The sequence below is a fragment of the Conger conger genome, chromosome 7 (assembly GCF_963514075.1).
Source record: "Conger conger chromosome 7, fConCon1.1, whole genome shotgun sequence".
NCBI classification, from domain to species: domain Eukaryota; kingdom Metazoa; phylum Chordata; class Actinopteri; order Anguilliformes; family Congridae; genus Conger; species Conger conger.
This window is the reverse complement of record NC_083766.1, coordinates 15,556,781-15,583,533: the sequence shown is the minus strand read 5'-3', so window position 1 is coordinate 15,583,533 and position 26,753 is coordinate 15,556,781. Positions and strand designations below refer to the sequence as shown.

The 26,753-nt window shown below is 39.1% G+C and overlaps 1 protein-coding gene across 3 annotated transcripts in view; it reads right to left on the bottom strand.

Moving 5' to 3' along the window:
* Positions 1–26,753, bottom strand: part of LOC133132731 (dystrophin-related protein 2-like) — a 93,702-nt gene that overhangs the window by 47,897 nt on the left and 19,052 nt on the right. Inside the window, exon 2 of one of the 3 annotated variants that reach the window (XM_061248401.1) lies at positions 17,802–17,931. In XM_061248401.1, coding sequence (XP_061104385.1) covers positions 17,802–17,856 — 55 coding nt within the window. In that variant the 5' untranslated portion in view covers positions 17,857–17,931. Of the gene's footprint in view, positions 1–1,313; positions 1,401–1,498; positions 1,575–17,801; positions 17,932–26,753 lie in introns of those variants that run through there. The other 2 variants (XM_061248402.1, XM_061248403.1) reach the window with 2 other exon arrangements.

Below are 26,753 nucleotides of genomic sequence, written 5' to 3'. Positions count from 1 at the left end.
ATGTGGGAAAGCACCGTCTCTCTGATGGTCAGAGTGAATGAAATAGAACCATATGTACCTGTATCTGTTGGACCAACAAAACTATCCATAGCTGTATCTATTCAACCAGAAATCTGTACTTGCATCTATTCAACCAACAAAACTATGTGTACCTGTATCTGTTTAACCAACAAAACTATTTGTACCTGTATCTAGCCTACCCAAAAATAATTTGTGCTTGTATCATGTCTATCTATACCTGAAACTAGTTTTACATTCAGCTCGTAAAAATGAAAACTTTTCTGTTGTATACATGACTTCCAGTTTATGCTATACCCGACCTGGTTTCAGCTGTATCACAGACTTTATGGTATAGATTTTCCTTCACCTGACTGCTCTGTGTCCCTCTTAAGGAGAAGCATAGATAAAGCATAAATATTTCATCACCCCTCGCTATTACTGTATACAAGTAAACTCATAAACGTGAAAAATACCACCTCCCTTCATTCATGGACAGAGCAAGACACAGGCAGCTATGACCCCAAAGCCCAAAAGCTTTGCAGTGCTCTGTTCTGCTAAATCTAACAAAGGTTCCCCTACTCCTCAAAAAATCTCCTGTCAACACACACACACACCATCACCGTCAGACTCCACAACTTCACCTACCATGTCTGCACATTTCAGCTGCTGAGACAAGAGCAAAGAATGCCCAGTCCCAAATCTGCCGAAGATCATTTTGATGAAGGTCGTTTTGAGACACAGAGCATAAAAAAAACATTGTATTCTGCGTCATAGACAAACAGTGCCTAAACCTCAGACAGAATAGCTAACTTTTAGCCATTTCCATATTCCATTTTATCAAGCTGTCATTATCAAATGCAGTAACAACAATTAAGACCAGCTAACAGCTCTTTCAAAACCTAGCTTGTTTTGTGCAGCAGGGAGATGCTACATTAAATTAGGTTACCAATACAATAATGCCTTTGGTGCAAAAACACTTGTGAAAAAAAATCTATACAACCTGTGCAAATAACAGTAGGATATAAATAATCTTTGGTCAAAGAAGGGATAAGACTCACAACACCATTTCCTGTAAGATAGCCACCAGGTCCTGCACAAGGACAACTGAGCAAGCATTTATGTTGGGCCCAAGGAGATACATTAGTGTTTGCAATGGACATAACTTGTATTCAAACATCAGAGCTGCAACCTCAAGCATTCATGGCACCAACATAGTATGTGCACACCAAGTAGCAGTCAAACCCACAGCTTTACAAAACCACACAGCCAATATTTCCTGACAATGGAAACAAATCCAGCTCAAAAAATCTCACCAGGCTATTCCTTGTAGTTACATCAAAGAAGACTCTTGCACATGTTTCCTCCAGGACAGCTTCCCAGGTGGATGTAAAATAAATACTGTCAAAAGTAAAGTAAAACCTTTAACTTCGAATGGCTGTGTTGCCAGCAAGAACATCCACCTTATTGCCTGAATGACAGATGGGGGACAGGCACTTACCTTTGCCTCAAGGTCACCACTTTCTCCTGTCCAGAGACGCCAGGCTCTGTGTGATTATAACGTGGGTTATGCCCAGTGCAGACAGCTCTACCATCTGCTAAGCTTCTTGGCAGAGGCTGCGCTTGTTTACTTTCTTTGGTGTGGGGAGGGAATCCAGCAGGGAGGCACACGTGGAGATCCCCCTTCAATGGGGGCTTTGTTGTCAGCATTCCGCACCACACCAACCTGAGTGACAGGGAGGTCAGCCCGCAGCCCGCAGCCCACGGCCCCTGAGAAAGGTCAGCGCCCAGACGGCAGGCTTCCCTCATCTACGCGCCAGGAAAACGCACACCAATCAACTGGGAAACACAAGTGCAGCCACCAAGCCGCCAAAAAAAACAAAACACAAAAACATTCATCAGAGTGCAGAGTGAGAAAGTGAGAAAGGTCAGTGCCCGGAGGGCAGGCCTCCCTCGTCTATGCGGCTGGAGAATGCACACCAATCGACCGATGAACGCAAGTGCAGCCAACAAGCTGCCAAAAAAAGCCCCAAAAAACTTGATCTGAGTGCAGCTACCAACAGCGCCGCAGGCATCCCCAGGCCTGAGAGTGAAAGACGGTTGGCTATGCTGCAGCCTTCGGGACTGTTCCCCATTGCCTCGACAGAGAGCGCAGAGCTTGGGGGGGATGCATGCATGCAGAATCAGAAGGGCCCCAATGGCACAAGTAGCTACAGTCACGCACACTGTTTACAAAAATATTACACAATCAGGTCAGCCCAGTAAAAGGATGGTTCAGCTGGTTCAATTACCAGCTTATGAACTACAGCAAGGCACAAGGACCGTAAAAGCACTATGGCCAATACAACTAAACAGTCACACTGTCATTACTGTATATGTATTACATTGGGAATACAAGACAGATAGACTCCTCCATATTTCTACTTAATGCAATTAGAGCATATTTAACAACATATAGCTAAAAAATATGTAGTGCTACAGTCAAGTTAAGGGATTTCTAAGGTGAAGCAGTGGAAAGTGAAGACAACTTTGTCACCACAAGATTTACTCTTCACTGATAACATTATAATGCAATGGCCAAACAATGTGCACTCATGCATATGTAGGCCCTGCTCATATTGTCATCTTGAGGTGCTCTGTTATAAATTACAGTGCTATTAGCATAAATAAATGTCACCCACAGCAAGGACTGCCTAACAGCATTAAAGAGGTGTTATTTTAAAAGTTTTTTTTATTCTCTCCTTATCAGGTAAGCAATCCCACACATCACTGAAATCTGTGACCTGTAGCATTGGATTAATTTATCATATTTTAAAGAAAAATGACAATGTAAACATTAAAGGAAGCAGTTTGTTTACTCCTGTCTGACCCTAACAGTGTGTATATACATCTGCCTATGGGCAGGGGACAGGGTCACTGCGACAGGGAAACTGCCTTGAGCTTCATCAGGGCCTAAAGATATAAGTACTTCTCAACTGAAAAGAACATGTTTCCTGCGCTTCCCTACTGGAGGTGAGGAGATGTTAAACTTTCATGTGAACGGCAGTGTGCAATAGTTGTCAGTTTGATTGCCAGCTTGAGTACCATTGTACCCTTGAGCAAGGGACTTAACCTGAATTGCGATGTAAATGTAATCTGTGTAAGTTGCCCTGGGCAAGAGCATCTGCTGAATGTCAAGCTTTGATATCAGCCAAGACGCGATTAAAATAAGTTATGTTTCATACAACTTCATAGAATCTGATTTGGGATCACTGGTAATGAATTCAGAACCTTTGTGCTTATCGATAAGGAACAGTAGACTGTAAAAAAAATCATTAAAGGTCAGAGCTACAACACTTGTGTCCTTAGCAAAAAGGTAAAACATGTCAAATGTATTGTGGTCTTTATTATGGTCTATATAAATGTACAAGATTTCCATCCTGTTGGGTGCATGTTCCACATTGTTAGGTTTATACCTAACAAGGTGGAAAATTAGCCATAGTTCTGTGAGTGATAAAGATTTAGCTGGTATGACCTATAATAAATGAACAGGTTTGCATTTGAAACATGTTTTGAAATGTTTAAATTTGATTGATTTTCTTAGCCAATTTCATTAATTCATAACATACATCTCTGAAATAATTTTAACATCGATGTGTAAGTAACCTTATAATCTTTGGACATAATATAAGCATTTTAAAATCATGATTTTCACTGCACAGGGTCTTTTAAAATAGACTTTTACAGAGTACATATGGTCCCAACTGCACTCATATGTACTCAGTTAGAGTTAAGTGAATATTGAACATTTTACTGTGTATATACCACAGGTCTGTCTTAACTGTGACACAAGTGTGTTCCCCTGAACATTGATTACATGTTCTGGAAAATTATGAAAAATTTGGAAAAATAAAGAAACAAAACAAATTAATGACATATACTTTGGGTATTGCACTAGGATATAATTCACAGTAACAGATGTAAAGAAATCACATGTAAATACCCATAGGATGAGAGCAGAAATGGTAACCTATGTTATTTAATTCAAGTCATGTTTTGTTTTCAGATGTGAAGACTGCAGTTCACATTTGAAAAAGGCAGTCATATGTGAAAAATATGTGCACAAACTTCATGTGACCAATTTTCTTTTCACATGGAAGTTTTTAATGAAACATTTGAACAGGATATACTGTATACGTATATACACTCACTGAGCACTTACTTTATTAGGTATACCTGAACACCAGCTTGTTAATGCAAATATTTCATCAGCCAATCATGTGGCAGCAACTAAATATATAAAAGACAGAGTGGTTTGAATATCTCAGATACTGCTGATATCCTGGTATTTTCATCCCGAACAGTCTATAGAGATTGCAGAGAATGGTGTGAAAAATAAAAAAACATCCAGTGAGCAGCAATTCTGCGGGCAAAAGTGCCTTGTTAATGAGAAGGGTTAGAGGAGAAGGACCAGACTGGTCAAAGCTGACAGGAAGGTGACAGTAACACAAATAACAACAAATTGCAACAGTGGTATGCAGAAGAGCATCTCTGAACACAAAAGGGGCGGCCTGTAGCGTAGTGGTTAAGGTGAATGACTGGGACACGCAGGGTCGGTGGTTCTAATCCTGGTGTAGGCACAATAAGATCCGCACAGCCGTTGGGCCCTTGAGCAAGGCCCTTAACCCTGCATTGCTCCAGGAGAGGATTGTCTCCTGCTTAGTCTAATCGACTGTACGTCGCTCTGGATAAGAGCGTCTGCCAAATGCCAATAATGTAAAAAAATGTGTCAAACCTCTCAAGTAGATACGCAACAGGGCTACAGGTGAGATCGCAGAGCAGAGCTTCAGTAAAAAAAAATCTTTTAATTTTTTTTTTTTTTAAACGGCATCTGAGGTCTTAACAACTAATATGAAAGGGGTCTATCAATGGTTACAGCAAAATCATCTCACACTCAATGTGAAAAAGAACGGTCTCAATGTGCTTCTCAATTTGAAAACGATCACAAATAGAAACGCTTCAAGTGACAATACAGAAGGAGAAAATCGAGGAGGTTAATTAATTCAAATTTCTGGGTATGATCTCAGACTCAAATCTCAAATTTCATAAGCATATTAAAAATATTGCTAAAACCGTAAAAATCAGCACAATTATATATGCACGCCATCTCTTACTGTTTAACAGCATGGAGCCAAGCCTCTGATGTTGTTATTCAACAATGAATTCTTTGTATAATAAAACTTGAAAAAATAATGGATAAAAAGCCCCAGAGATGGCATCACTGTCTTTTACTGAAGTCCTGAAAGTTTTATACAGTTTTCTTACCTTAAATTGGTTTTTAAATGCTTGAATGGTCGAGCACCAGACATACTTAATAAATTCATCTGTAGATTGGGGGGAACAGGATTACCAGGGGTGTAACCAGTGGTAACTGTAAAATTAGACATTGCGAGACCACTTTTGGGCAGTCAGCAATGTGAATAAAGGGTTCTCACCACTGGAATTCCTTGCCAATAGAAATAAAAGCTATCACTAATATAAAGGACTTTAGTGTGTAGGTCAAATTTTGGCTGAAACAAAAACAGCGCTGCTCGCATTTAGTCATCATATCAAGTTAGCTTGTCATTAAATACTTTTCTACTACCTTTTATTTGTAATATATAACACGCATGTATTTTTTTTTGTAACAATGTGCTATGTGTGTATGTATTTAACATCTATTGAATGTTTGTATTCTAAGTGTGTACATTTCTTAACTTTGTCTTATTTTTATTTATTTTTTTCATAAAAAAGCCTAACTAGGGACAGGAGTTGGAAACTAGCAATAGCGATAATCTCTGTATGCAGAACATCAGCTACATTAACCTGGTGTAATCTGGCAGTAATGATGTCTCTTGGCATTGTCCTTGCTCAAATAAACATTAAATAAATAAAATGAAATATAGCAGTAGAAGACCAATAAGTCTAAAAAAGAAGTCTAAAATACCTAATAAAATGCTCACTGAGTGTATTTTCATTATTGGAATAGAAATGATTTACAGAGTCTCCGTTTAGCAAAAACAACAAGGTATTCTTTAGCCTTTTTTTTTTTAAAGCCTTTTATAACTCTTGAATCATGTACATATCATGTACTCTATTCCTCATCCCAAACTGCAAATTCATACATTTATACTGGCCACTTACATAAAGTAGAGCATTAATTCATGGATCCTTTTTGGGTTTTCAGGAAGAGGCCTCCAAACAATGGCCCACTTATTTCCTTTGCAACATAGGAGGGGACCGGGGCATTTGTGCATATCCTCTTCTGAACTGTACTCTTTCCCTGAAATATAATTTTTAATTTTGTGCAACAGAACCTGGTGCGATTGGAAGTGATGTTCCAGGACTCCATTTAGAGGGGGAAGCTATTTAAATTTAATCATTTGGGAATTTACAATTCTAGCTTTCTACAGGGATGTCACAGAAAACATTGATGTTTAATTTGATATTTATCTTCTAGTTTAAAGCCTTTGAGGATGATGCCAAAGCCTGTGTCATAGAATGACCGAGACATAGATCACCTGATACTGGTCATAGTAGGAAATGTTGCCTAGAGTGCATGATGTGACTTCCGGCCCTCAGAATCATCTGACTGTCTACTTGAAACAGGTGTCTAAACATGATAATACTGTATGTGTGTGTGTCTGTGTGTGTGTGCGTGTTTAGCAAATGTCTCCATTCAGGGTGACTAAATGGTTATAATATAATTACATCTAGAGCAGTAGCTATATTGGTGAAGATATAAGAATAGATATTTAACTATATAGCAGGGGTCGGCAACCCTGGTCCTGGAGAGCCGCAGGGTGTGCTGGCTTTCGTCTCCACCTTAAAATAAGCAACCGATTCAGACCCAAGAAACCAGGTGAGGTGAGTTAACTGTGTAATCAATGGCTTTCATTGATCAATTAATGCCAAGTAACAACGAAAGCCAGTACACCCTGCGGCTCTCCAGGACCAGGGTTGCTGACCCCTGCTATATAGTGTAGTTCATTTGACGTTACAGAAGACCAGATTGGTGCACCCACCGTTGGGCTATCGGGTTCCCCTGAATGCATTCGTCCCAGAAAGTGGCATGATTGTGTGATGCTATTATTCCCTATAATCCACACAACCTATTTCACAAATAGTCTATATTACCAGTAGCATAGACTATAACCTGGAATGGCCTTCCAGGATAAGCAGATTTATGGGACTGGGTTTTAACGGGCAGGGAACTCACTTTTAGAATGCTAATTAACCATTTTTAGCCAGAGGTAACATCTTGGTAGCTACCCATTAGGCTATTCCATTGCCGCTTTCAACAAACTATATCAACTGCAGATTTCCACAAGCGCATGGTAGCCGATCCATATTTTGCATTAGGATGGGATATCATCAAGATATTGCATTAACAAGTTAACTAAGCTAATACCAAGCCAGACAATTCCCTGCCAAACAACACAGCCCATGCTCTCAACCCTTATCGTTGGCGACCTGGAAGACAAATCCGGGTTGTAGGCAGAACTGTCAACAACTTTTTTGGCTTCTAAAGAAATTATATTTAATAACCCTGCTGAAAAAAATGCTCAAGCTATGTTTTGAAACAGCTGGTAGCTGGTAATTTCAAGATGGCCATAGCTGGATTTACAGCAGGAAATATGATGAATACAGAGACAGATTTGCATAGGTGATCTTCGGACCAAGCCTCACAATGGTGATCAGATGGATTCTTGGTTTTCGAAATTGTTTGCTTAGCACAGCTTATCGAAACTGGCGGCAAAGCCTCCAAACAGGAAGTGAGGGCATATCTCAGGAACGCTTTGATGTGTTAATACCAAACTTGGTTCACGTCCTCCCTTCCTGAGGATGTGCAAAAAAGTAGTCATTGTGGCACCCCCCAGTGGTAAGATTAGTATAAATGCATTTTACCCAATAACTGTTGATGTGTTTGCTTTAAAAAAGTAATTATTGTGTGTGGTTGTATCTTGGGAGATCCCAAGGCAGAGACAAAAGCATTCATCCATTACAGTCAATGGAAAATGGCAGCAAAGTCACCAAACAGGAAGTGAGGTCATAATTCAGCAACGCTTTGATGTATCAAAACCAAACTTGGCACGTAGACCTGGGGAGGAACCAAAATAATTCCGTCATTTGATCACTTGGGGGCACTGCATTACATTACATTACATTAATGGCATTTGGCAGACGCTCTTATCCAGAGCGACGTACAACAAAGTGCATACCCATAACCAGGGATAAGTGCGCTGAAATACCCTAGAGGGAAGTACAATTTCAACTGCTACCAGTACAACAAAGATAAGGACCAGGGCCAATTTTTTTTTTTTTTACAGAAAAACAAACAAACAAAATGCAAAAGTATGACCAAACCCCTTACCTAGCCAAACTAAAAATACTGATACACAAAAAAGTAAGTCACAGAAAGACAACAATTAAGGTTTACAGGGAGGTGGGGAGGGACGGGGAGAGGTGACGAGAGGAAGGCAGCAGAGAGATCTAGAAGAATGAGGACAGAGAAGAGGGAGGCTGCTCGTGCGGCATGGAGTGATTCACTGATGGAGAGGAGCGTGGTCTCTGTCGAGTGGCCAGATCTGAAGCCAGACTGGTGGGGGTCTAGCAGGTTGTTGTTACAAAAGAAAGAAGAAGGTTGACTAGAAGTGGCTCGTTCTATGGTTTTAGATAGATGCGATAAGCAAAAATGCATTTTGGCTAACAATAGGTGATGTGTTTGCTTAAAAAAAAATTGTGTATCTGGTGATACCGTGAGAGGCCAAGAGATGGAAACGTTTCAAGTCAACCTAATTGATGCGGCAGCCGTATTGGACTTACAAAATCGTTTGTAAGTTTTTGGACGTGCAATAAAATGAGCTATTGGCCACTGGGGGGCGGCACAATAAGTAAAAATGTGTTTTGCCCAATAACTGTTGATGTGTTTGCCTTAAAGAAATTATTGTGTGTTGTTGTATCTTGGGAGATCCCAAGGCAGAGACAAAACCGATACATTCCAGTCAATCGAAAATGGCAGCAAAGTCGGCAAACGGAAAGTGAGGGCATATCTCAGCAACGCTTTAATGTGTTCATACCAACCTTGGTATTTGGACTCAAGACTCCTTCCTGAGGATATGGAAAATGTTTGGTGTTATTTGACCACTAGGAGGCACTACAATAAGCTAAAATATGCTCTGCTATTAATGGTTGATGTTTTTCATTCTTATGTATGCTGATACCTTGTTAAATCCCAAAGCTGAGACATGACAACCTATTCTCAACTGAATTGATGTAGCTGCCATATTGGACTTCATAAAAATGTTTAAAAACATTTCAGCACCAACATATTGTCCAATCTTCACCAAATTTGGCACAGATCTAACCTAACACATTTCTAACAGATCTAAGCCAGTCAGAAAGAAGCAGATAATGAGGAATTAAGTGAGTCGTGAGAACAGAATACTGGTTCATCCCTTTGCAGACACTTTCTAGTAGAAACAGTGGAAGCATTGTGAATTGAAAGTAATACCTGGCCTGGAAAAATTGTGTGATCCAAGTTGTCCCCACAAAGAGAAAAGTTATGAGTTGAGCAGCAGCATGAGGGCTGTTCACAGTAATAGCACTAACAGCAACAGCCTAGCCTACCCTACAAGATTTTTTTGTCAAGATCTTGCCATTTTCAAGATCTTTAGAAAATCCATCGGTCTATGCATGACAGTGTGCGTGTACCCGCCTCTTTCAATATGAGATGGTCAGGGGCTCAATCACAGTTCACCCAGACCAGTCTTAAGGTAATCCGAAAGCCATTTGATTTGACTTTTGACTTAAGAAAGTCATATAGTGTACACAAGACATAGGTCTAAATGACACCAATACAGGTTAACCGGCAACTGTAGATTGCAAAAAATACTTAATAAAAAATAAAAATGCCTTCCTCTGACTCATGTCTGTGTGAGCCTGATCTGCAAACTCATGTGATAAGCTGAGAAGCAGCAGCTAACATGACATGGTTTGGAGGAATCTGTGTTCAATATATAGAGCATGATTAAGATATAAATGAAATAATGTGACTTGAAAGGGGGATAAACATTTCTGTGAAAAGATATAGAATTAAGGATTTGCACCTCTGCAAGCAAAATGAAACGGACATAAAAATTGTGAGACAAAAAAACATTCGGAATAAAAATTAGTCAAGGAAAAGGAATGAGTCATTCTGATGCTAAGGAGAGGCTATTATTTTGTAAAGAAAAAACACAAAAAAACAACAACAATGAAGGCATAGGATTAGGGTGGTCAGGTGTCCCGCGTTACATTACACTGCACAACATTTGTCCCCCATCCCACATAGTGAGACGATGTGTCATTATTATCCATTAATCTCTGGCATTCTCTTGTCTCTGCCGTCTCGCTCTCGCTCCTCCTGTTGTCCTCACGATACCTCGTATCACAGTTTGATTGGTAGTAAATTCTCTTCAGCCAAAAACATCAACAAGGCACATAGTCGAAGCTAGCCAGCACTATCTCAAGATGAGTACTAACAAAAAGAAAAGAACATACAGCTACAACCAAGAATGACTGGGTCAGGCAATGGTCAGAGAGCTTTTAAAATTCTGATACCATTTTTGTTTTCAGTTGCACATGGAAGAGAATACCAAGTACCGCAGTGCATGTGAGCCTCAGCAGAAGGTTTTGCTGCAAAAACAATCGTCCAGGGGCCTGTATGCCAGTGATTCCCAACCTCGGTTATGGGGATGCAGGTTTTCGTTCCAACCAGAGTTGCAATCCCAGAATTTGAATTTAATTTGTTTTCTTAATTAAGGGTTTTCATCTTGAGAGGAATTATTTACCCTCTGAAGCCATATAAGGCAAGAAATCGCTATGAATGCCATGAAGGGTAAAAATTCTGTGTTCACATTGTGGTTATTGTGCTAATTTGTAAACAAAAAAAGATACCAAAATGTTTAAATTCTAATCATCTGAATCAGTAGGCTCATAATTAGGTTGTTCAACACATGCGTTTCAGTTCATTCATATTTCTTTGTATTTTGTTTGCTTGTTTGCTTTTTTTTTTTTTTTTTTTTTTTTTTTACACATCAGTCCCTGTTCCATATCTAGGAGGGTCCCGGTAACTGGGTGCAGTTATCAAGCTAATTCAGTAATCCTGCTTTGTGTTACAGGCTCCTGATTTACGGAAGCATTTCTAATTGAACCCCAAGGTGACAGTCAAGTCACTGTAGCTGAGAAAAAAATCATGTATCACACTGCACCATTTATACAGGTCAGCCGACTATGGTAGCAGTCACTCTGAGAGTGCAAAGAAAATATTAAGTGGTCGTACAAAGGCTGATTTATTTTAGCATTCTTTTTTTGAAATCCTGCTAACCATCCAAATTCATGTCCAGGCAATTAGACATTTGATTTTGACATGCATTTTGTGCTTAATCTGTTTTATTTTATACCTATAATCTGTTATTCAAGCAGATTATACTGTATGCGCTGACTAGTGGGTAAGAGTGTAGGCGGGATATGTTAGGCCCAATATGTGTGTATAAATGTGTATAAAGATTGGACATTATCAATCAGTCCTGCATTGTCCTGCAAAATCTTACTGTTTGTCCCATATTTGGATAGTCTGCATCACTCTACATAGGATGCACAGGAAGTATGTATGAACCTTGTCTGTTTTAACAAGAGCAGGCTTTCACTATGAATTTACTGTATGTTGAATTTCTCCCAGTAAAATTCAACTGTTCTGCACTCACTGCTGAGACTAACTAAATGAGACTGTGTCTTCCAGTTCCTCAGGTTAAGTGACTGTTCGAGTAGAATTTGGTGGAGGATTGTATAGATCCAAACCACAATATTTTTACTAAAAATGGGAGAAGAAGGAAGGCAAAAAGAATTGGAACTGAGGACTCTCAGTAAACGCAGTGAATCTTCCAGGTATTAAGGAAGCAGAGAGTATATGTGTAGAATTACAAACAAGTGATAACTGGTGATGTTTGTGGCAACTGGGCAGGCACTTAAGTAGATAAGTAGCTGAAATAGATGTTTCTTTGAGGTAGTGAAATTGTGAAATTGGAATGCCTGATGAGCAATGCAGCATGGAGAATTCAAAGTATTTGAAAACAACATTCTGGCCAGTGGCATGTGCTGCATTGATGCCCCTCCAGCAGTGGATATTGCCAGAAGCTGGTCACAAAGGAAACTTTTAACTATTTTCTCAATTGAATTTCTCAAATCTCAGTCAATTCTAATACGTTTCATATTATTATTTTCAGCCAATATTTATACAAATTATGAAAAGGGAAATCTGACTTCTGTTAAAATATTTATTATATTATCATACCTATTCTGTTTTTTACGACAGGAATGTGTGGGGGGGGGGATTTACATTTTTTACTTAAGTGAAAAGGAATATACCATGAATGACATGACCTTTGACTGCACGGGCTACAGAATTATTGGCACCATTGATAAAAAAATGGGAAATTATTTAATTTAATTTCTTTGACTAAATTCATTATTCATTATTCATTATTTCTAAAAAACATAGATGTCAAAATTATTGCCACCCCTAACAATTATTGTAAACAAAATCAAACAAACTTAAATTGGCAATAACATTTCACATAATTTAGTTAATCTCAGGCAAAAGTGACTTTGGCTATTTATTCGGGATGTGAAACATTTTGAGAGCAGTAGGAAAAGTGGTACCATTTTAACGGTGCACTTAATTAGCCTAGGCTATTTAATTCACATGCAAGTAATATTTTAGTATAGAAGGTGACACTAGAAATAGTGAGCGAATGAATTAATGTTAAAACAATGTGTTTATTGTAGGTAGTGCTATGTGTTGAGTGTTATGTGTTTACAGTACATAATGTATTGCATTACGATGCTCCTACGATACTGAGAAATCCAAGACGGCCGATTATGGCTCACAACGAAAGACTTCTTCTATGATTTGGAAATTTTGTCAGCAACTGCAGAATTATGGCAAAATCCGCACAGTGTATACTCAGCTTTATGTCTTGGTAATGGCCTCACAATAGCCTCAACTGGTCTTTGCGAATCCCCAATCAGCCCTCTCTTCCAATATTGCTGCCTGTGCTACTATTTCTCATTTATAATAGAATCACGCTTATTACCTCCAAATATCTTTCATTACAGCTCAATACCATAGTGTACACCTGTCAGAGAATTTCTGAGTCAGCACTTTTCAAACAGAACAAAGATGGATTTTTCATTTTCACTGCATCTGTGTTTGGGAGGGCACCATATCAGCACTTAATCAATTTCTATTGTGGTTGTATGCAAACAGTATCCTTGCCCTAATGCTTCTTCAGTTAAAAAAAAATGCTTTTATTGGATCTGGGGAACTACTAATATTATCTGCAGTTCAGGGGCATAATTTCAGTTTCAAATGTGTGTGTGTGTGTGTGTGTGAGGGGGTTATCATGAGTGCGGGTAGGGGCTTTATCTTGTTTATGTTACAGCCATCTGTAAATGCAGGGAACATGCACCACAGCTTGCAGTGCATCAGAAATTGCATCACAGTCTGAGCTCCAAAGAGACCAAGAGATCTGTTGGAAGAGAAGGCTGGCATTTTTATGGAAAACGTGTTGGAAAAACACATACGGTTTGGTTCCCATGGTACAAATGACTTGAAATGGTTCATTTAGAAATGCCTCTTTCAAACAATACCTCTTTCTAGAGGGAACCACAGGGAGAGTTGGATAATTAAAAAATAAGGGTGATGATAAAGTCTTCAGTGTCATGCCGTTTTAATTTACCCCATAGATGTGTCAGATGTGTCACCACCAAGTTTCTATTCCCAACATGAAGTCATTCTTCTCTGGTTGAAATAAACAAAAAAGATGAAGTTACATACTTCAGAGAGGATTTTGGGTGGGGGAAAAACTCACAACATTTCTGCCTAAAGGGAGCTGATTCAATGCTCACAACCAGGAATTGGGTTTGAATGGCTTTGAAGATCGAAGGGGCCACATTCTGTTCCCCATCACTGTTGCAGATTAATCTCTTTCCCTTGCCGGCTGCCTCTCCTGCCTCCTTAGGGACAGGCAGTAAACAGTCCTGCTGTCTCACAGAATTACACAGTGGCAGACACTGGAGCACAAAGCCAGCCGCACACTGGAACGCAGAACAATACAGAGCGTAGTGGCCAATAATGCGTGCACTCATCCGTGGCATTAACCAGGTTCACAGGATATATATATATAGTGTGAAAAAATGCTGTAAAGTAAGAATGCTTTCAAAAATAGAAATGTTAATAGTTTATTTTTATCAATTAACAAAATAGTTACACAGATACCCTAATCTAGGCCTGTAATCTATGGGTCTGAGATTGTCACTGAATAGTCACCAGAATATGCTATTTATGGGGTGTCATGGCAATTGAGGCTATTTATGGGTTTCCATTTTCCCCACTTGTTTGAATGCAATCTGTAACATTCAATTTAAATCATTGAGTGTCGTAATACCTAATAAAGTGCTCAGTGAGTGTATTTATTAGACTTATGTTTCTGACTTATTGGTCTTCTGCTGGTATAGGCTATCCACTTAGAGGTTTCACATGTTCAGAGATGCTCTTTTGCATACCACTGTTGTAATGTGTGGTTATTTGTGTTACTGTCACCTTCATGTCAGCTTTGACCAGTCTGGCCCTTCCCTGACCTCTCTCATTAACGACGTGTTTTTGCCCGCAGAACTGCTGCTCATTGGATGTTTTTTGTTTTTCGCACCAGTCTCTGCAAACTCTGGAGACTGTTGTGCGTGAAAATCCCAGGAGATCAGCAGTTTCTGAGATACTCAAACCATCCAGTCTGGCACAAATAATCATTCCATGGTCAAAGTAACTTCAATCACATTTTTTCCCCATTCTGACATTTTGTCTGAAAAACCGCTCTTGACCATGTCTGCATGCTTTTATGCATTTAGTTGCCACCACATTATTGGTTGATTAAATATTTGCATTAACAAACTGGTGTACAGGTGTACTAATAAAGTGCATATATAAGTGTGTATATATAATGATTGTTGAAGCTAGACAGTTGAAATCTACATTATCGGAAGCAGTTTGATTTTATTACATGGAATATGTACTGTAAGTATCTACAAATAGCACCTCTGTTGTTGGAAGCAGAAAGAAAAAAAAAATTCAATATCTGAGCAGGATTACCTCCTAACATATTCATGTTCAGGCTAAAACCATGAATCTTTTCATCATAATAGAATGGTGCTTAGCCTTTCTCGCAACAATATGCAGTCACTTTAATTACTAAGTACATTGACCTCTTAGATGGGCTAGTTCTTGCCATATAGGAGGATGACACTCCCGCCCCCCGCCCTTTTACACCTTAACTCAGCATCACCCAATCAGGGCCAGCTTGTGTTGCAAGTTCTAGCTTGTTTACTTTGTTCCTGTGACGCTTAAAGCAGAATAGGGCAATACTCTAGCATGGTCTGGCTTATCAGTATTTCTCTTTTCTCTGGTATTTCCAATTTAATGTCTTGTCTAATGTCTACTATCTTGTAAATTAAAAGTAGTGAGCCTATGTTCAATAGAAAATGTAGTATTTCATTATTCTAACTGATTGCTTCTTAATTAATTTGCTTAGATTCTGATATAGAGTTTGTTTTGACTTGTTGGTTGATTCCACCTGGTTACTGTAGACAGTATTATTACTACAAATTATTATTAGACATTGATAATTGTCATTCTTAATACAAAATGATTCATTTAAATCACGTAAAATATATATTTTATGTAGGTTAAGGTCTAGCATGCAATATCACTTGTGTTCAGTATTCAGAGTGCTGAACATTTTATCTTTGTTGTAACTGCTGGATTCAGAGAATTAACGTAGTTTACTTGATCCTCACTTCCCCGGCAATTAGTAAATACCAATTCACATAACATTATTGGAAAGTAATTTTAAAAATGATTTTGATTTATTTATTTTTGCTGAGGGAGGTGAATTCAGGTAAATGCTTTGTTTTATTTTGTTACTGCTAAAGTAGCTAGTCAGCTATGCCTATTGCTGTGTTTATATGCAGCTCATTACATACAGCCAGAATTCTGCACTCATGCTATATTTGAGCTATCAGTTTCCAAGCTGTTTGCAGGCTAAGTGGTAAATGTTGCCATAAAGAGGCATTTTCATGTCTGTGTGTAAAAATGGCAACTCAGGCAATATTTACATCGCTGCAAGAACAGAGGTCATGAGCTTGTCCCTGAGGGTGCGGTGCTGTGCAGCACAGTAAATCAGCCTGATGCAGATGGCACTCCCAAAGCTCCAAGTTTTATCATCATTAACACATAACCCTGGCTGTACAACTGAATCCTAGGCATAGAAAACTACATTCTAAAAAGGTATGAATGTATATGGATGAACTTATTAATCATGATATACTTGGTTTCTGCATCACCACAGAGAAAATAAGTCATGCCCAACATTTAACCCTCTGTAAAAGATTATCTCTGGGGATTGCATTAATGTATTAATTGTTTCCTGAATGCCAGTGAACTAGATAAATCACTCCTACCCTATCACTCTTGCCATTCTATTACTCTGCTTTTGCAACCAGAAACAAATGGACGCATGAATGTGTGTGTGCACCAGCTTAATTTGTTCATTCATTCATTCATTAGTCACAGTAGTTAATGCACCAGAAAGCAAATTCTACTGCCATACCTCTTTTAATAATGTAAAGGAAAATGTCCCCATTTCCCTTTCTAATGCAGGGGCACCAGCCACGTTTAGTATTAATCATGTGATCTATTGTTGTTCTTCTGTGGTTAGTGTGCAATTACATTTGACTTGAATAAAGTATAGAAAACCCACCTGCATTACAGATTTTGATCAACAGTCCCATTTTCCCATTTAATGGTGAGGAATCTGTTGCTCCCGATAGAAACTACTACTATGGAAGAGCAGTCAGTATTTTCAGACTCAATGAACATCTCACGTCTTCAGCACAGTAAAATACTGAATACCTCTGGTATTGATGAACTGTGTCTCAGCCTTGTTTAATTAGACTGAATGTCAAGATCAGTTCACCACAGTGCATATCTTGGGTACTATCCTTGAAGCCAAGTGTATATGCTAATCAACTATGAAACAGGCAATAGTAGAAATGAAAAAAAATTAAATAATACAATATAATGAATAAAATAGTATGGCCAATCGAGCAGAGGACCTCAAAATAATGCAGTAGCACTATTCAAATTGACAACAATACTAATATAAACCACAGGCGCATGACAAGAAGATATGCAAAAACTAAAGTGGTGGAACTGACATTAGCAAAGGGATAAGAATCCAGTAAGACTAATTACATAACTGAGGATGGAAACAGGGGCACAGTTGCCAGGCTAATACTTAACCTCTGGATTGTAAGCTTTAGTACCTCAATACTTCAGGCGTTACACAGCCTTAGGCCGTGTTACTTTCACAGATTTTTCAAGCCTCTTACAGCTTTATTCATAGGTTTTCATAAGGGAGGCAGACAGACTGGACCTTCACAGAAAATTGCAAGCCATTTCTGGTCAGAGACAACAAGTAATAATATATTTAGAAATAATAAATATATTTCCATTTCATGAACAGTTACATTACATTACCTTAACTGCACCTTTTCAAATGGGCAGAAGATTCTGCAATCAGGTTCTTGTTTAAACAGGTGGTGTAAATGCATCTTTGCTCATCTCATGAAACTGTCAGCCAGATTAAACATGGGCCTGACCCCCAGCTCATCCAAAGCCCTGTTTTACTTACTGTCAATGGCACAAGAAAGGTTAGCAGATTTCCTGTCACATAGCAGTGACTCCATTCCAAAGGAGCAGCAAAAGGCTTGACACGCAGGCACTTCCTTTAAATGAGTCTCCTCATGTGGACATCTGAGATACTTGAAATAAAAAGAAGCATATCAATCCAAGGTCAAGGATTAATTATGACTGTTTTCTGGGCTTGTCATCTGTATCCTGAATAAAAGGCTAATCATAGTTGTCCTAGTTGGTAAAAATAATCAGAATCCATAATAAATGGTAAAAATATTTGGATAGAACTGGTTCAAGCATCTGTCTCCAGCCTAGAAAATGTCAGGTCCTGTTAATCTTATCTGAATGCTTGCTTGTCGACTTGGATTTAATTTACCAAAGGCATATACACAAAATTGTGCATGCACAAGCGTGCACACACACACACGCACGCACGCACGCACACACACACACACACACACACACACACACACACACACACACACACAAATAAACAAATATGAAAAACCAACACATGCATTGAAACATATACATACGCACACAAACATGCACTTGCACAAACACACAGGTACAAGTGCATACACACAGCAAAGTCTTACCATTGCACTGACAGACACTGTGACCAATGCATACATCCACAAATCCAGCAAAATGTATGGGAAAACTAAGCAGCCACCCAGCTCCTGCAAAAGATAACATCCACAATCTGCTTCCTGCCACTTTAGTCCTACCGCATCACCAAGAGAGGCAGAGCAGGGCAGCGACTTAGATGCAAATGATAGAAGAGCCAGGAACACCAGAGAACTGGGGAGGAGACTGTCATATTAGCTCATCCTCAGCTGTGCTGTGCTGTGCTCTGCTAGACCTCCAGAGGACAACACATGCACAAGGACCTCCAGAACCCCCAGGGGGAGCTTCAGATGAGGAGGGACAGGAGGGCAGTGGAGGGGGGGGGCGGGGTGTGTGCCCCCCACACATACCTTTTTGAAAGGCAAGTTCAGTTGCTTGTGCACATAGTTTCAGGGACAGATGAACAGTGTGGGTCAGGTGGGACGGAGGGGTCATTCCACTCCCCTTGATAGGTTATCTGGGGCTCACTTCACCTAACTGGTGACCAACACACAGTCCCTACATCCTTGTGTAAGAAATCCAAATGTCTTCCCCAGTGTTAAGAACTTCCTGATCATTTTTGCCTGGACACATAATTTCTTACTCTTTATTTCCCTGGAAGTTGGAATATGAGAAATAGGAACTAGAGCTGTTTTCGTGACCATGTGTATCTAGTATAAGTCATGAATTAGGAGGACGCACAGCCCTTCACAAGCAGGATATGGACAAATCATTGCTTATACATATTTGAGCTTGAAACTGTAGGCTATAGCTATGTAGGACCATAGCCTAGTTCTGGGGTATATTGGGTTTATTCTTGCATTCATCATGGTTTTACGAACTTGCAAGCAGTAACATTAGCTAAGGTTTTTCACTAAAACACATCATTTCATGTAAAACGTGGATTTGGTCACTTGTCCTCTTTCTCTTCGTCTGATGGAGGCTCCGATCCTGACTCATACATTTGAGGGTGAATTTACCTATTGACCTGCAGCTGTAAAGCTCTCTGCCATTCTGGATAGATGTACCCACGTGTGTAGCCACGTGTGCTTGTTTATGTCTACTTGTGGGTGGTATGTTTTGGGTGGAGTTGGGTTTTTTTCAATACAGATTTTAAAACCGATTTGAAATTAGTCTTATTATTGTAATTCATGTTACTTTTAATCTATATTTGGAGAATGTATAGCTGTATAGTGGATATATCCCTGTATGATAATGTATGGTTATTTTAAAATTTCCCTGCCACTTTAGAGTCATTTAAGAGAAAACCTTTTAACATTTACCACACTACCCAGCATTCATTCAACACAAAATATGTTGTTGAAACTTCACAAAACGAAAAATATTGGTCACAATCGCTAATCACTGCTCTTGAGTCTTTCTAAATAACTGTATTAACTGTGGCGAAAAAGACAGCAAATCAGTACATGATGATCTATTGACCATTTGTTATTTGTTTTTTTAACAGTAAAGCACTGATAGATTCGATATAAATGGATTTTAGAGGAATTACCAAGTACAAGTTGGTTGGGAGAGATCGTTAAAGGCAATGCAATAAGGGCATTGTTGATGGTACCATGATCCGGCCAAAGGGACAAATCAATGACACAAAAAATCACAAATAATGCGCAGATGCAGAATACATTTCCCATCCCTCAAACCAACACACTTTCCAGCCTCAGGCAATGTGCTGAAGATAACAAGTGAGGCAACCCTCAATGTAGAGATCAAAGGTTTGGGGATTTTGACAAAACTAAGAGGAGAAAGGTATTGAGAAATATTATCTGTGGCACTGCACTGACGTTACCAGCTCAGCTACACTCTTCTAGCCACCTAGCTTTGGTCAGTAATGAGCACAAAGCTGTGAGCATGTGAAGGACACAACTAATGAAGCTTGGCTTTGGAGGAATTGTGGAGAAGCAGAACAGTGCTAACAAGGGTGAATAGAAGGGTCAGTCCCAGCTACCATGGACTTGTCTGCCACACAGAAGAGCCATGCCACCAAAGCAACTCAAAGATGTAGAGGGAGACAAATGAATTAATTTTCAGTCACACCCTATTACGACCCGGTCTAGGGTCAGGCCGTGGCAGGGTAAATGATCATTTAAATAACCCTCAGTGAGGCTTCAAAGGTTTACCGGGCTCGAAGTGGCGTGTAGCCAAACCCCAACAGAGATCAAGTCTCCTCTCAGGATCACCTTCAAAAAGAATAAAAGGAAAAATAACAAAGGAAAATAACAAACAGTGTCCCGTTGGAAGGATGCAATCCAGCTGTAACTTTACCGGAGTCACTAACGGCGAGCAGAAGGGCAAATCAAAGTCACATTCAGGGTGGGCGAACAGGGTCGAGCACGAGTGAGGCACTGGGTCGAGCACAAGTGACGCACTGGGGGGAACAGATCAAAAAGGGCTGGGCAGGAATCAGAGTCATAAGTGATGCAAGGGTCAAAATCCAATCAGCTAACAGAACCAAAATTGGCTAGGCAAGAATCTAAGTCAAAGACAAATGAGGCAATGGTCACACACGGTATCCAAACAGCAAACAAAGCAAAAAGGGCTAAGCGAGAGTCTTAAGACAAACACAAAGAAGGTCATACACAAGTCAAATCACAAATCCAAAGTTACAAAGGCAAAGGGTTGCAGAGCTAGTAAAGAAATTGCCAATCTGTGGCAAACAGGAAGTAAAACAAAGATGTCTGTGCATCCAGCCAAGATGCAAGCACAAAAGCTAACAACAGAGGTCGTAACACACCCACACACCTGAATCATGCCTCCACATGAACCTGAATGAAATTAAGATTCATAAAGCCCATGATATTATTATATATTTATTTAACAACAGTTAAGTTAATTAATCCAAAACATTTTTTAACCCTTACTCTCTCAGACCTTTTTAAGAGAAAATCACATTATAGGGCCTTTGATAATACATAAATTATAATAATTGACTGTTTAATCAATGTAAAGCTTAGACAAAAAGCTAACATAATTAATGCACATAAAGTATGAATACATTACACGAATTAGAATACACCATATTAGGAAAATATGTTTTCTTACAGGAATCACAAACAAAATCTTGAATTTATTACAAGAAACTGATTTGAGGATACGTAGTGACCCTTGCTTGCAAGATTGCATATTCTCTCATGTGTAATGAGAAATAGTCCATATCAGACAGTCAGCTAGCTAGCTGACTGTCACTGCCACTGCCATTTTTCCGTGTAGCTAGAGCTACTCACTTTGTTGGTGTTTATGACTAGCCTAATAAACTAGCTAAAATAGCTGCCGATTTAGCTGTAAGTTTTCTGTTTATGTATGCTGACCAAACTGGTCTCTTTTTGGCTGCCTTTGATTTGCGACACGTTTTGAAAAATTTCACAATTTGCTATTTCGAATGGAAGTGCCGACCAATGCAAACATAGACACTATAATTAACTTTTATATTTGTATACTCATATTACACACTTTGGACTTATGTTCCATCTGCAAATTACGTGACCTGGGGGGATGCCTCTGCACTTTTGGGTTCTTCAATTCGCTACATTTCATCAATTTGCTACAGGATAATGCAAATTTCAAAACTTCTGTATGTGGTGCAGCTTGCTGATTTTCAGGAGATTTCTGACCACTCCCAGGTATCAGATCAGGTGACAAATTCCTGGAGAGGTGTTTAGGGATTCATAATTTTGCTAAAATTTTGCAAACCTTAGATGACAAAATTAAGCACAGTAATGTAAAATATATTTTTCTTCTATTCCCTAAATTATTCTCCCATTGTTAAATATACTTATTTTCTCAGCAGATATTTTTCTTGATATGTCAACTTCAAACTAAGTGTAATTACTTGTGTCTTTATTCTCTTTCAAGCTCAATCCTGCTGTCAATCACAAGGAAACACATTGCCTAAACTGATTCAAAATTAAAGGGACAATAGGTAGGATTTCTGTTAAAACACTGTTACAAGACCATTGAAAATCCCTTCCTATTGTTGAAAAAGTGTTTATTGTCCTTAAATTCTGGTTTCAGACTATACAGTTGACGGGCCGTCACTCTATACCAAAACATTGTACAGCTGTACAATAATTCAAGCTCAGTGGTTGAAAAATGGTTCTAATTGCCACAGCCAATGGCGTGGGGGCTTATTCAGATTGTTGGCATGTAGCTGCCAAAAATGCAATCCAGACAAGCTATCACTGAAACTCTGTATACTATTGCTTATTATCCATGCGAAGACTACATCTAGTCCTAAAACAATACCACTTTGCTATTGGTAGCAACAAGCAAATTAGCCATAGTTAGCTCGACAAATTTCGAAATATCCTCCTGAGGCAATACGAACATAGTAGCGAGCGTAGCGAGAATTGTTGCACAAGCGCTGTGTCTCAGGTGGATATTTGTAAATTCGGCAAGCTAACTAATAGCTAATTTGCTTGTTGCTTGTGGCATAATTTGTGGTACACTATCATATCTTAGTTTTATAGCCAGCTAGTTCCATAGCCAAATAAGTTGCTTCCTCATAATATAGTTGGTTCGTTAAAGTGAAAACTTCAAAAAGACAAAACATATAAATAGTGTTGTGCAGCACACTAAAGTCAACATTTCATAAAGTCACCTGTTCGGTGTTGCGTTTGTCACTGTCATCTTGCCAAAACATGTAGTGGTTTGAGGGTGTTTGTTGCTGCAATTCCTCTCTTGACTGTTAGGAGTCCGAAATTACCTATTGTACCTTTAACTACAGAACATATTACCAGTATTGGAGGCTATAAGCATCACATGTAACATTTGCAGTTAAGTCCTTGATAAATCCAATATAATTCCCATACCGGGTTATTTATAATTCTGATACAGTTCATTTGAATATTGTTCATAATTGGTTCATCATTGACAGGACACTGTTTTGATTGCTAATAAAGAGTGACAGGCCAAGGGGTTCTTGGCATGAAGCAAGTTAAGCCATTTTATTTGCAGCCAAGGTACACCAAGGTTACCAATTTAATAGCCGTTTTCAATGATTTGAACAGTTCCCATACTCACGCCTCCTTTGGTGTTTCTGTTTCAGACAAACAGAGGTGTCCTTGAAATGTCACTGTTCATTGTTCAGTTTGTGTAGCAGAGGACTGGAGGGCTTTGCTGACAAATTGCATTACGTTACACGGGTAAAATGTGCATAATTGCTGCATGAAAAAATTGCTTTTATCTTCCCATTACTTTATGCACACAGTCTGTTATCATTGACAATAATGTTTTGGTGGCATTTTATATTCTAATGGAGTTTGACTTCATCAAATTTTTAATATGCAAGGTGGATGGAGATTCTGTATTGGAAAAAGTATGTGGAATGATGAATGCTGCCTGTTAATGTATCCTGACATGTACCTTTTCCCTCAGAGGCAGCAAACCTCTGCATAACACCCACTTTTTAAACTGATGAAATGAGCAGTTAAGGTAAAGAGGTGTGGAATGTAACTTGAGCACTGCAATTGCCCAAGGTTAACACAGATGAATTTAGTCTAGTCATTGATTTTCACAGAAAAAAAAAAAAACAGTTTCACAGAGCAAATGATCTGTAGGAAGTTAATATAAGGCACCTTATGCATCCTACAACAGATTAAAACCCATCAAAAGTGTAGAAAACAGTTCTGGGGTTTCTCTAGCCCGTACACCTCCAGAAGAGGTGAACAAAGTACCATGAAATTGAACTATTGGCAGTATTGACAAGTTAAAGTTAAAATAGGTAAGTCAAGAGAGGAATTGCAGCAACAAACATGCTCAAACCACAACACTGTTTATGCCACCACTTCTCTGTGAAAGCACTGACATTGAAACGCCATTGGCTGTGGCAATTAGAACCAATTTTCAACCAATGAGCTTGAGTTATTGTCCAGCTATACTATGTTTTGGTACAGAGTGCCGGCCCGTCAACTGCATATTTTGAAACCCAAATTTAAAGACTATAAACACAGGCAGAGGGCGAGTCAACATGTCAGTGAGAATTTTTAAATAATAGGAAGGGATTTACAATGGTCTTGTTTTAACACAAAAATCTTACCTATTGTACCTTTAAAAAGTCGTTTGGCAATTAATCGTCAAGTAATCAGCATAGCATTCATGTGTCCCAGAGGGATGAATTGGACCTGCAGGACTGCAAAAGTTCCAATGCATTATTAGGAAGCAAATATGGGACTCAGATACACTGAAATACATGATCAGCTATCATTTAAGCTGGAAGTTTCATGCCTGGAGTCAGACATCTTGAATAGAAAGGAGTTTTGCAGAGAAAGCTTTGCACTCAGCTGAAAGCACATTTTGCAAGCTCAGTGACACAAACCATGCATTAAATTTGGAAAAGTACAGGAAGGCTTTTTTTGCAGCCAAGTCTGTGGATTAGCAAACTTCAATGAAAATAGCAATGGCAGCATCAATATAGACAAGCCAATAGGCAGAAACCCCTCACAAATGTGTGAGATGTGTTTGAAATCTTGACAATGAATACCCCAATTGCAAATAATACGTCTGTTCAAACGTTGCAGATGTATAATCATTCCTTTTTACAGCAATTCAGCAATTGCTATTTATAGGTAAATCAAAGGAGACATCTTTGAAAGTTTAATGTGAGAGAAAATGAGACAGGTCATGGAGTGAGATTTCTCTACATCACATCATCTTTACATTGATTTAACTAGATCTTACTGACAAAGATTTAAAATGTATTGATTAGCTTCATGTGTCACATTGTATCTGCTGGATGAAGTAACCTCCAAGCAACGCTGTCTGTATTCAAAAGCTAATGGCAATGCTATGGGAGAGCAGTTTACCCTTTAAATGATGACAGACTGAACCAGTTAAGATCTGCTTGCATTTCCTCTCCAGTGGGAGGACTAGACTGACACATCTTGAAGGGGTTGAAAACAGAGAGGTCAGGGGTGAGCATTCAGTCTTTATGTTCTCTGTTAATCTCATCACCACAACAGGAATGGAAGTGAGTCACCAAAACAAACAACACACAAGCCGGAGTTAGAATATCATCATTTACCTCCCGCACAACCACCCACACATAAACCATGAATCTATATGCACAAACACTTGTTTTACAGACAGCGGGTTCCACAATGAGTGTTCCTGTTCCACAATGAGTGTTCCTGTTCCACAAACAGACACAATGGGCGATTCAGCCTCACAAGACAAAACTTTACATAAATCGAAATAAATACACAAAGATAATACCCACTTTGAATAGCAATCTGTGCTGTGTGCCAGCATGTTGTCCCCTTAACATACATAATGAACCATAAATGGGAGAACATTTCAATGTGCAATTTCTGTACTTTAATCATGAAATGGCTTCATTTACATAAAGTACAATCTGGTGTTTAGCAATACATCTCAATTAATCCCAATTTAAGATTCCTTCAAATGGAAGACCATGGGTAATAGCTCTGTCACATGTGATGTGTAACTTGCTGGAATCTGAACCCAGTGCAGTGCTCACATAGAGAAACAAAGCAAGAAAATCCATCTCCTTGGCCTCCTCCTTCTGTATTGGTTCATAGAGCTTGAGTTCATTGTATTGGACACATGCTTTTCAGATATATTATATAAATAAAAAAGGCCCACGCTGTCAGGTACTATATTTCTCTGCATTTCCTTGTTTTCCATCCATTTCTTTCTGTATTCCTGTCATCTTGTAATTAGTTTCACAAGTCTCGTTACCTGTTCCCCACTTTCACACCTGTTTCAGTCATTACGTCTGTGTATTTATACCTCCTTTTCCTTTTCTTCCTCGCCAGATAGTTATGTGTCTTGTACCATTAATTCCAGCGTTTTTGCTCGGTTCGACCTGTTTCATGTACCCCTACCTCCGTCTCGGATTGGATTACGTCTTATACCTCTGATTGCCTTTCTGTGTAGAAACATTTGCCTGTGACCCTGGATTATCCCTACTGTGTCTAGTAGCCTTGTGTAAAAAACCTTTGACCAGGAAATTGCTTATCTCTGATATTCTCATCTGCCTGTGTATGACCTTTGCCTGCTTGACCTGCCTCCCACTGAATAAAAACCCTCATTCAGTCTACTTCCTGGTTGCTCTTGGTTCCTTGGTTTGACACACACACAGAAGTGGCCTGAGGAGTTTTTAGAATGACAAATACAAGTAGACAAGCAAGATATTGAGCAGAAGTGAACACAGACACAGATTGCCAGCGTATCATAGTAATGACTGAGCATGTTTATTTAATTATATTTTCAAAGTGGAAATCCTACATAGTGTGCCTTTAACTTCAGGAAAAGCATGACAGCAAGCCTTTCCATAGCTCTTGGCTTTCTCTCTGAGAAACTGTTG